At 48.7% G+C, this 11813-nt stretch overlaps 1 protein-coding gene across 1 annotated transcript in view; it reads left to right on the forward strand.

Moving 5' to 3' along the window:
- B4GALNT3 (beta-1,4-N-acetyl-galactosaminyltransferase 3) overlaps positions 1-10101 on the forward strand; it is a 62271-nt gene extending 52170 nt beyond the window's left edge. The window contains exons 10-20 of the mRNA XM_021535177.3: positions 1159-1296; positions 1688-1797; positions 2280-2380; positions 2999-3075; positions 3675-4674; positions 5799-6097; positions 6487-6640; positions 7316-7388; positions 7828-7981; positions 8668-8794; positions 9584-10101. Coding sequence (XP_021390852.2) covers positions 1159-1296; positions 1688-1797; positions 2280-2380; positions 2999-3075; positions 3675-4674; positions 5799-6097; positions 6487-6640; positions 7316-7388; positions 7828-7981; positions 8668-8794; positions 9584-9692 — 2342 coding nt within the window. The 3' untranslated portion in view covers positions 9693-10101. The remainder of the gene's footprint in view (positions 1-1158; positions 1297-1687; positions 1798-2279; positions 2381-2998; positions 3076-3674; positions 4675-5798; positions 6098-6486; positions 6641-7315; positions 7389-7827; positions 7982-8667; positions 8795-9583) is intronic.
- The last annotated feature ends 1712 nt before the right edge of the window (positions 10102-11813 follow it).

An 11813-nucleotide genomic window follows, 5' to 3' on the forward strand; every position in this document is an offset into this window, starting at 1 on the left:
GGTGCTGGATTGCTGCAAACACATCAGTCCAGTCCCTCCTGTTTTTAAACCCTTCTTAGCACATCAAGTGATGGTGTTATCAGTTAAGAAGCTCCTTAGTCGTGTTTATCCTTACCCAGCTTTGTCAGCATCACTTTCCTCTGCCAGCATTCCCCCTTTCCATATCTACTGCTGTTGCCTTCCAGCATTTCTGGGCTTTTTTTCATACCAGCCCTTTTGTGCATGGAAACTCCCTGGTGTAATCAAGGCATCTGTTTGCTGTGTCTCGGATCACAACATGCTGCTGTATTTTCTGAAACCTCCCATGTGGCTAGGACTAGGCTTTCCATTTGGTCTTCCATCTTCATCCTTCCTTCTGCTCTTTTCTTCTTACTAATTACCTGTAGAAGACTAACATTCCAGAAGATCCCTTCATGATTAGGTGCACTGCTGCAGTCTCATTTTCATCTATTGCCTTCTGCCCTCGTTTTTTCCCTTGTTCATACTAGCCTTTGGCTGTATTACTTGACATCCCATTCTTTCTGGGGTCCCATGTAGTTCAGTACCCCAGAGTTGCACACCAGTGCCCTTGGCAGGATATTGCTTTTCCTTCATGGATATTTATTCAATTCCCCTCATTTTAGAGTAAGATTCATGGAGACATGAAGTCCTGTGACAGCAGCACCCAAGGAAAAATGTAACCAATACCCAGTCTTGAGTTTGAGCTTCCTGCTGTTCTTGGCTTACTGTGGGGCTTCATTCCCTTTCTGGAGTAACATCCTCCTCAGCCACTGAAGGTCCTTCCTTTGCTCCTCAGGTTTCTCCTCCCATTCATCACTCTTATCTCCTTTGAAAAGAAACTTAATACTAATTATACAGAGGTGTCCAGTAGTTCCTGCCAGTATGGAGCCTGTTCAGCACAAAATGCTGGTGTATCCAAGGCAGGAGGTAATTTTCATCCACTCCTCATCACTGTGTGTGTTTGCTTTCAGTGGAAGCTGTTCCCACCCTACAGCTTCTATATCTCCAGCTTTCTTGGTCAGAGCCTTTCCTTTGCCTGTGCCAGAAACAATATTAGTGCCACGGATGCAATGCCATTTGGAAAGGGCTGACAGTGGAGAGAGGTCAAGGAGCAAGTTAGCCCCTGTCTCCCCTTTGTGTTCTCTCTCTGGTCTCTAGACGAGACGCTTTTGAAGATGGATGTTGTTGGGCACATCCCACAGACGCTGGCCACTCGCAGCGCTGCTGACAGCGCTGGCAGCAGGGTACACCCAGCTGACATGTTGAAACCTGACCCCCGGGACACTCTTTATGAAGGTAAGACCTGGAAAGCAGCTGAGAAGTAACTGCAGCCTGTGCAGGAGCACAGCTGGGAAGATTGTCCTCCTACAGCGCAGTTATCCAGGCCATGCTTTTTTATTCCTGGCACAAAAGAGAAGGGCAACTACAGGATCAGTTACTGTAGGAGACAAAGCACAGACTAAAGCCAGCTCCTCTTCCTTGGTATCCAGCTCAAACAACATCCCCAAGCATTTTTTTGTGTGAGCGTCTTAAAGGAACGTAAAGAGCTGAGCTGTGCAAGGTTTGTTAATATTTCTTAATATTTCACATGGATAACTGGAACCTAGGGACAGAAATAGCTAAGCTGGTGCATGGTTGCAGGAGGCCTCCCTCCTGCAGCCCTTGCCTGTGTGTTCCTTCTCTGCAGTGCCTCTGCTCAGCAAGTCCCACGTGCGCCGGGCCCTGCCGGACTGCCCATACAAGCCCAGCTACCTGGTGAATGGATTTCCTCTGCAGCGCTACCAGGGGCTCCAGTTCGTAAGTTGGATTTTTTAACCTGGTGCTTGCCCAGGGATACACAAGGAGGAAGAAGAGATTCCTTTAGCCATGGAGCCTGAACTTGCCTTTGCAGGGAGTCTCACAGTGACTGGGGATTTCATTCCCCATGGCGGGGACTGTAGTTTGTGTGGATTACTAGAGCCACAAACATCTCTTCAGGAGGACTTGGCCACCTCTCTCCCAGTTAGTTCTCGCTCTGTTGCAGGACTTAAGCTCAGAGTTAGAGAGGTGGACAGATGCTGAGGGAGAGGGTAAAAGGTACATGCATGCATACATGTATCCTAGCATGCTTCTTTCTGTCTTCCATTCTCACAGCCTGCTGCTGGAGCGGGAAAGAGTGAGCAACTCCTGCTCCCTCTAAAAAGTGCTGGTTATCCTGCAGCTATGTCTGGGTCACCTTGTGACTGATGTCTAGCTAGCATTTATGGGAGTTTCACTTTGTCTTTCTCTCTTCTTCACAGGTTCATTTATCCTTTGTTTACCCAAATGATTACAGCCGCCTGAGCCACATGGAGAAAGACAACAAATGCTTCTATCAGGAAAACCCTTATTATTTGGAAAGGTAGCATGCTGTAAATTTGGGTTTACTAGCAGGATGAGGAGAAGCTTGAAGGCTGGAATTGGTGTGGAATTTCATGCTCACTTCTGTAGGATTTTTCTTCATTCTTAAAGATCCTCTAAGTCATGCAAAATGTTAAAGCATTGATAACTTAAGTGAAAATATGTTTAGGTCTCAAGGGGAAACTACTAGCGCTTTTCTTGTACTGTTAACCCAGTAGCTGAGTCAGAGACTGTTTGTTCTCTTACATCAGGGAGTGTATTCCCAGCAAGCTTGGCCTGTAAGTCACTGGAGCCTCCTGATAGCTGTCACTGTGAAAGCCAAACTATGCTCACCACCAGGCCTCTCTCTGGAGGAAGATGCATGTCACTCATCTTCACTGGTGCCCAGATCCCAGTGGTGGCCCCACAAGGAAGCTGCTACTTACATGCTTCCTACTGCAACAGACATCTTATGCAAGGACTCCCAGCCATTCAGGAGGACTTTTTTGCAGGATAAAGATGGTCACTTTCCCAGGAAAGTAGCTGATTATGGCCTCCTTGTGCTCAGGATCTTCTTCCTTTTTCCAGGAAAGGGCAAAGTAACATCCATCGAACTTGTGTTTTGCTCTTCTCTCTGCAGATTCGGATTTTACAAGTACATGAAAATGGATCGGCCAGAGAAGAGCCTGGACTCTGGAGAAAAGACAGAGCAACCAGGTAGGGACCCTAATGTCAGAACCCAGAGGATCCTTTTATCTGTCACTTTTGTGTGTGGTCTTGCAGCACCAGCTGAAGAAAGCTGTTGACTTTCCATACCAAAGAAGACTCAGCCTTTCCCTGCCAGTTTGCTGTGTCTGGGAGGAGACTTTTGCTGCCACTTTTACTTCCCTTAAGGGCAGATTGGGAGCTCACCAAACAGTGGGCTGCAGTAGACAACATGACAACTCTCAGGCCCACAGCGTAGCTGAGGTGTGATTCTAGCGAAAACATGGGGAGGAGTAACACGGCCAGAGGTGTGTGGTGTGGCAGCCTATGGTCACGCCTGTCCTGCAGAGCCATGGCCAGACCCACAGCTAAGGGCAAAGCCAGACAGCTTCACACCTTTGACAGGGGTGAGTGATGGGTGCTGAGGAGACTGGTGGCAGCAAGAGCCACCTACGTGGCTCCTACATGGGAGATCATCCCTGTCCCTGCGAGCAGGAGAGACAACACTGAGAGGAGGTGAGAAGTAGCTGCCCCCTGCCTGGTGGGTGCCCAGGCAGGGCAGGGAAGGCAGTAGGAGGATGCCAGAGGTGTAACTTTGATTCATCCTGCAGGCTCCCAGGAGGGGAACCAGGATGACCTGCAGTATGAGGAGCAGGACGAGGAGAGCACCAGTGCCCCTGAGCGCACCAGCACAGGGAGGACAGGGCCAGCAGGCAAGGCTCCCAGCAACACGTTGGACAGTGACAATATTCACGATGACTATTACCTCCGGGAGCACCGCCGGCTCCTCTCGGTGATGGGTGACGATGCAGGAGAGGAGATACGGAGGAGGAGGACAAAACGGTCTGGTATCAAATCAGCCATGCTGGTCTCTACCAACCAAAGCCTCAGTCTGACTGGCCTAGAGGGAGACCCAGTAACGAAGAGACCCCGTTTAAAAGCTGGCGTCAAAGACAATTCCAGGAGCCCTCCGCAGCATGCCAGGGCCATCCAGGGGAGAGTGCCTGTCAGAAGGACAATCTCTTCTTCTAGGACTGTGTCTCAAAGGCAGCAGTCTCTTGGCCATCCCAGGGACTCAGAGGTCACAATTCCCAGCAGGGTAGGACCTCAAGGAGACCTCGGCACCAAAAAGAACAGACTGCAGCCAGCAGGCACTGTGCCAACTGGGAAAGGAGGCCCAGTCTCTGGCAAAGCCGGGAGACATGCAGTGAGTGCTGCCAGCCCCAGCCAGCAGCCCAGGCTGCCACGGTGGCTGAGCCAGGGGCAGTCCTACGTTGCTGAGCAGAAGGTGGCCAACAATGGGGATGTGGATGAAGGAGAGGTGCAAGTGGCATCTCCTTTGAAGGGCAAGTCTGGAGGAGCAGCAGAGGAGGAAGAGGTGGATGGGGAGCCAGAGGAGGAAGATGAGGAGGATTTTGATTATGTACCAGTGTTTGACCAGGCAGTCAACTGGGAGCAGACCTTCAGCATGAGCAACCTGGACTTCCATATGCTGCGCACAGACTGGATTGACCTGAAGTGCAACACCTCGGGAAATTTGCTGCTAAGAGAAAGGGAGGCCCTGGAAGTTACACGTGTCTTCCTCAGGAAGCTCAACCAGAGGAGTAAAGGGTAAGGCACAGTGAGAAAACCAAGGGGCACTGTCCCAGAACTGGTTAACCATGCTGTATGGGGAATACCTGTTATGTGAGTAACTGGTAAGAATCAGAGGATGAACTAGATGTGGTAAATAACATTTCAGGCAAAGAATCTGTGTAAAACACTGGACTTAGGCACACTTCTTTTGCCTGAGAAATGATACCAGCTTTTGCTGGTATTCTTTTGTTACATGGTCTTTGTATGGTTCTTTTTCTTCTCAAGACTTGCTATCCCTTCTGGAAAACAGACACACTTCCTCTAGCCTCCATAAACTAAACAATCCAACTCCTGACACTTCTGTTGGGCTAGCCTTAATTTGTATAAGTGTTATTTAAAAAAAAAAAAAATTACCAGTCTTTTCTGGTTTCAGTTGGTGTTAGTCTTCATGTACATAAGTGACAAATATCCTGGATGTTTTATGGAATAGATGTTATTAACTTCTAATCCCTGCTGGAAGTAAGCCTAATGCTACATATTAAGATAACATTTGCTTTTTCAGGGTCACATCAGTCACAGCCAGGTGTAACTGACCAGTACACACAAGATTTTCTCAGGATTTTTAACTCACAAGCATCTATTTTATTGCAGAAACTCTTGTTATGATCTGAAAGGTCATGACTGACCTGGCATTTCATCCAGTTTTGGCCATTCTGAATCTACAGTTCCTGCCAGTTTTTACTGTATGATTGCTCAGTCCTACTCTGTGTTCTTGTTTGATAAGCTGTCATGAGCCAGTTTCAGCAGCCCAAACATGCTCCTTGTGCCAAAATCATTGCAGGTGGTGTTGAATACACTCAGTATCACAGCCCTACACAATCATTCAGACACATTTGTTATTTTCTGTGTCACCTTTATTTCATTTCTCTTGCCAAATATTTTCTCTTGGCTGGAATCCCAGGTCTAACCCCACATGCTTGTGGATTTAGGAGAAACAGGTGTTAAACATTCCCATGGAACTTCGGAAGCAGCGCAGCAAAGCAGGGGGAAGCTGGGGGCAGAAAGGTTTGTGCTGGCCCAAAGGAAGGAGCCCAGCAGAGCTGGGGGAGGGATAGGGGCTGGTGCCCAGGATATGCCCACACCAGCTGCGTGTCCTGCAGGCGCTTCCAGCTGCAGCGCATCGTGAACGTGGAGAAGCGGCAGGACCGCATGCGGGGCAGCCGCTACCTGCTGGAGCTGGAGCTGCTGGAGCAGGGCGAGCGCCACGTCCGCCTCTCTGAGTACATCTTCGCACCGGGCTGGCAGGGCAGCAGCAGCCACGAGGAGGATGAGAGGAGGATGAGGAACCTGGTGTGGGGCCGCCGGCGGCACCTGATGGCTGCAGCGAACGAACCGGAGCTGTGCTGGCCCCAGGGGTTTTCCTGGAACCACCGGGCTGTGGTTCACTTCATAGTGCCAGGTAAGGCGACCTGCCTCCCCAGGACATTGAGGGGTGGCACAGTGGGCAGTTCCCATGAGAACAGCCCTGGACAGTGGGTCTGAGCCAGTCTCAATCATCTTACTTGGGTCGCTTCCAGTTTCTGTTCTATCCAAGTTAAATACCCTCAAAAATATGATAGGGCCCAATCAGCCATGCCTTGTAATCTCAGAGAAAACTTCTGTCACATGGTGGGGAAGAACCCATGCTGATTTCTTGGTTCTGTGGACCAGGTTTTCACCCTGGGCCTATTACATCATCTGTGAAAGGTTGTTGAGATTTCACAGAAGGCAAGAAGCCTTGTGTGCTGAGGAAAAAAACACCACTTAAATCAGTTTGCTTTGATTCTCTCCCTGTTGAAATACAACCAGTGAAAAACCAGGCACGTTGGGTACTGCAGTTCATCTCTGACATGGAAGAGCTGTTCCGAGTCACCAAGGATCCCTACTTCAGTGTCATCATCACAGACTACAGCAGTGATGACATGGATGTAGAGAAGGCTCTGAAAAGGTCTACCTTGCACAGGTGGGAGTACTGCTTGGTGACAAAAAGCCAGTCACACACATATGCCTGCAAATAGCACATTTGGCAGTCTCTGTGTGTTGACCAGCCATAGCCTGCTGCAGCTGGAACACCACAGACACCATCCATTCAGACCTTGTACATACACAAGAATATGTTTTTGTTATGATGTGCATACACATATATGCATGGAACACTGTTAGAAAAGCCTAAGGCAATACCTGGTGTAGTCTTCCAGCTAAATTTATTGAATTTGTCTCTTTTTTCAAGATTGCAAAAGAGAAGAGAAAGCAAGTCTCTCAGTGATGGGGCAGGGGGAGGACAGAAAATATAAGAAAGCTCTGAGAAGTGGGACAGAGAGCATGGAGACCTCTGCTAGAATGACCCTGCTCTGATCTGAAACAGCTTTGGCTGGTCATTTCTATTACATGCCAGGGGTTTCCAGGCCCAGTCCTAGGACAGAGCTGGGCTAGAGCTGAGAAGAGTTTTGCTAGGCTCTGTCAGGGACAAGACTCTCTGGGCAGACTGGGACCAGGACCAGTGCTGGGCTTGTGCACTCCCCAAGCAAAGGTTTCCTCTGCTTCAGAGGGTGCATGGGGCAAGGGCAGCTCCACGGCCCAATGCTGTGTGGCCATGCCTCCTGTGCCACTGAAATTCCCTTTCCCTTCCGACCCCCAGCTATCGCTACCTGAAGCTGACAGGGAATTTTGAGCGTTCTGCTGGGCTGCAGGCTGGGATAGACCTCGTAACGGTGAGTCTGGGGGGCCCTGGGTGGGCAGGGAAGTTTGTAGTGTCTGGTGTTGCCACTGCCTTTGGTATTGAACATTCTGGTTTTTAGGGAAGGGAATAGCCTAGCAGACCAGTTCAAATGTAGACCTTTTTCCTGTCCTTCCAGAGCAAGGGTCTCTTTATTCTGAGGAGCCTGTGTTCTGTTTGATTCTTGGTACATCTGCTGGGACTGTCAGACAGGAGGGAAGCCAGCAGTAGCAGCTTTGTGATTCTGGCTCTGCCAGGTCATAGTCATTTCACACTCATCATTGATCAGCCAATGGATATTTTGCCAGCTCTTGGGATCTCAGATTCTGATGCAGTGATGAGATTTTGACTCCCATATTTGTCTTCCTGTCCCTCAATAAATATTTACTGAAAGTCAACATATTTTTTTTCCCAACTGGTACAATTGGTTCCAGGACCCGCACAGCATTGTCTTCCTGTGTGACCTCCACATCCACTTCCCAGCTGGAGTCATTGATTCAATCAGGAAGCACTGCGTGGAAGGCAAGATGGCCTTTGCACCCATGGTCATGAGGCTGCACTGCGGAATGTCCCCACAGTGGCCTGATGGTAAGAGGGCTCAGACTTCTGGAAATGGGGAAAGAAGGAAATGCCTCTCAGGTGTTCCTCTGGCACTGTCAGGGTCTGGGGCCAAGTCCACAGGTGAGTGTGTGTTAGACATAGGATGGGGTTTAACAGTGTCAGGTACCTAGAATTTGAGCTCAAAAAGCTAGCAGAGCCCTTTCTCTGATGTTTCTCCTGATTGTCTCCTAGAGCTCTTTATGGATTTAAGGACCTTGGAAAAACCATCCTTTATTCCTGTCTGTCCGTATCTCTCTTTTCTTAGGGGCACAGCCTGTCCTGAGGAGAGCTGGTAGACCAGGGCTGAGGGAAACCAAGCCAAGCTGGAGGGAGAAAAGTGGTACAGCATAGGATTTCCTTTAGACAGAGGTGGCCATCCTGAGCCATCTAAGCACAGGGACAACCCTGGGAAGCTGGGACAGTCCAGGAGTTGTGTTGCCAGACAGGAGATCTGAGAGGCTCTGCTAAGAAGTTGACAGATCAGACCATGCTGTCTGTCTACAAGCCTTTCTCATTCCCAAAGCTGGTTGGCATGATTGGCTCTGCCTTGGTGCTGAGAGTCCCTGGTGTCAACATTGTGCTAAAGTAGCTTGAGTCTCACTCCAGCAGCTCTGCTGGAGCCATTAATGCTTCAAAACCCCGAACAAACTGTGCCTCTTTTGTGCTGTCCTCAGGCTACTGGGAGGTGAATGGGTTTGGTCTCCTGGGCATATACAAGTCTGACCTGGACAAAATTGGAGGCATGAACACAAAAGAGTTTCGGGACCGCTGGGGAGGAGAGGACTGGGAACTCCTCGACAGGTAGGTATCCACTGTCATTGTTCAAGTGCTCAGGAGGGGAAGTCCATCAGATCCTGGAGAACCAATGACCATGGGAGTGGGGATCAAAGGAGATTGAGATGACTACTGCCACCATAACCTTGGCCAGTGAATGAAAGTCTTCAAGCATATCCTGACCTCAAACCTAGTAGGTGAGGAGACGCAAAGCACTCTGTTGCAGCCACTAGTAAGAGGAGAGCTGTTTTCTGCTGCCTTCCAGCCACACTGCTGGTTGTTCTCCTGCAGATCAAGCACTGGTGATTGTGAAGACTTTGTCCTCTTCAAGCATTCAGAGTGTAGTGCGATCCCTCACATTTTCTGTATAATGTTTAGCCTTGAAGACCAACTGGTGGAGAGGCATTTAAAGATTATGAGGTGCAGTTAAAATTTCTGAGGATTTTGTGAGGAGGGATGCACAAATACTGGGCCTCTGGGTTTGTAGTTGTAGGGTTTGGGCCCTGTCCTGTCTTTTCTGTCAGCTGACTGCAATCCAGTGCTGCCAGCCATCTTTCCTCCTATCTTGGCATATGCAGGCACTCCTGACTAGTCCTGCACTCAAGGGTGCATAGACACCCAGAAACATTAGATTCCTGCTTACAGATACGGGATTACCCCTGAGCTATTCTGGACTCTCCAATTCCTGCTTCCAGATATCCCATTTGCTTGTGGTCTCTTATCAACAGCACAACTTAGAAAAGAGTTATCCTGGGGCTGAGTCCAGCAGTATCTTTGTGATGAAATTTTCCCTAAGTCCACTCTTCTGTCTGCCAGGATCTTACAGGCTGGCCTGGAAGTGGAGCGTCTCTCCCTGAGGAACTTCTTCCACTGGTTTCACTCAAAGCGGGGCATGTGGAACCGGCGCCAGCTGAAGAGAGTGTAGTCTTCAACCCCAGAGTTGTTTGGCAGCACTGACCACCATCTCATCCAGATGTGCACTTTACTGGGCCATGCAGCTGAGTGCCCAAACTCTTCCTCTGCCTCCAGAGACCTCTGAAGGCATGGCACAGCTGAGGAAGGGGTGATCAGGCTAGTGGAGCAGAAGCTTCTCTTGTCAGCCGCTCCATGCAAGACATGGGATCCGTATATGGCTGGGAGGGTGTGTGGTGGAGATGTCAAGGGAAGCACTTGTATTTCCTGCCATACAGTCTGGTGGAAGGTACAGTGGCAGAGGTGTGTTTCCTGTTGAGTCTTGCACCAAACAAATCCCAGCTAAGCCTAGAATGGTTTATTTAGAGCAACGCTGCTTCTCTTTCAAAACTTGAATGAAAAAAAAAGAAAAGAACCCACAACCATCCCCATTTCCTCTCCCTTGCCATCTCTCCAGTAACCATTATTTTAGACAGGGGACCAAAATTCTCTGGTCTGTATTGCACCCCCATGCTCATATGCTGACTTAAGGAAATCTAGATACAGAGGAGCTGATAAACACTTTAGGCTGCTGGTGCTTAGATGTTTCTCTGTGCTTTTCACTTTGGTCATTATGAAAAACTGTGCTCATGTTCAGCAAATTATGGGCTGTGGATGGAGTTGCGAATACATTTCCCTTACAGGAGCCACGTTTGCCTGTAGCCGGGTGAGCTGGCAAGGGTGATGTTACAATTCCACCTAAATTACTGACCCACTGCCTGAGAGTAGTGGAGGGGCTATACAGAGAAGCTAACAGAACATCTCAGGAGGAACTTTGCAGCCTTATCCGACAGACATGTGTTTGTCCTAGCAATATCAGGGAAACCCTAGCAGGGAAGAAGTGGCAATATTTTATTAGTTGAAGTATTGTGATTTGTCAGAAGAGGAGACAGAGTCTTCTGCTCTCAAAATCCTGTACATTTATGCAGAATCTAAAAGTTAATTTAATAAGTTATGGCCTCATAGTTGTGTGTTGTCATAGTTTGACTCTTGGGTAGAGAGAGGCTTCTTGGTTGGAGAACCAGCACAGCTGTTGGTGCTTCATCTCTGGAACAGCTCTGGGAGCTTTGGCCTTTTACGGAGGAGGTGGCCTCAGGTCTTGGCACATGCACTGGGTGTAACAAACAATAAGGACAGGAGAGTGTTGAGTGAACAAAACGATGGGCAAACCCATGCTGTCGTTGATGGAAGAATTGTGGAGAGAGCCCACAGCTGGCCTGGTGCTACGGGGAAGTCTCATCACCTAAAACTCCTGTTAATATAAGGCAAGATTTTTTTTTACCCTGTAGCCTTTTAGAAGACTATATAAACCTAGAAATCCCGGCTCACTCAATGCTTTACACTGCAGCTTCAGTGTCCCCATATCATGCTGAAAAGGGCTTGAGGGAGAGTGTGACATAGAATGCTGCTCATGGTGCCCAGTTCCCTGGGGAGTTGCTAGGAAGGAGTAATGGATGTATGCAGAATACAAGCAAAGCTGGCTGGTACTAGACTTTTTTGCTCTTTGCTGATGGAGTAGATGCCAATTCAGAATAGGCATTCATTTATTATTGTGTCTGTGGTGCTTGACGAGTCCATCAAGTTCTGCTATTGCAGTAGAAAACTGAACACACAAGTTCCGGCATGTGCGATAGAAATCACGTCAAATCATCTGTTTGCATCAGTCTGGGTTTTGCAAGTGATGGGTTTAGAAAAAGTCAACAAGATACCAGAAAGTTCTGCTGTGCGGTGTGCAGCTGTGGTGAAAAGAGACAGGAGATGGATGTGTCTCTGAATCCATGGAACCTTTGCCAGAATGGAGACACTGAATATCCCAGAAGAGGCAGCCTTAGCCAGCTGCCCAAGCCAGAGTAGTCTTCCTATTGAGGGAAAATACTTTACCCACGCAGATACTAAGAAATTAAAACATGGCAGCTGGGGTGAGAGAGAAGAGACTGACAACAGTCAGCACTTTTTCAGAATTTTTTTTTTTGGAACTATTATAGGAGTTTTGGAGACCAGAGCCATGTGATGCAATGCTGCAATATGCTCTGTTTCTCTCTGGAATGTGCAGTGTCAGTCATGCTCTCAGTGCAAGTCAGAGCCTGTGCTTCCC

Source organism: Lonchura striata, chromosome 5 (genome assembly GCF_046129695.1).
Source record: "Lonchura striata isolate bLonStr1 chromosome 5, bLonStr1.mat, whole genome shotgun sequence".
Lineage (NCBI taxonomy): Eukaryota > Metazoa > Chordata > Aves > Passeriformes > Estrildidae > Lonchura > Lonchura striata.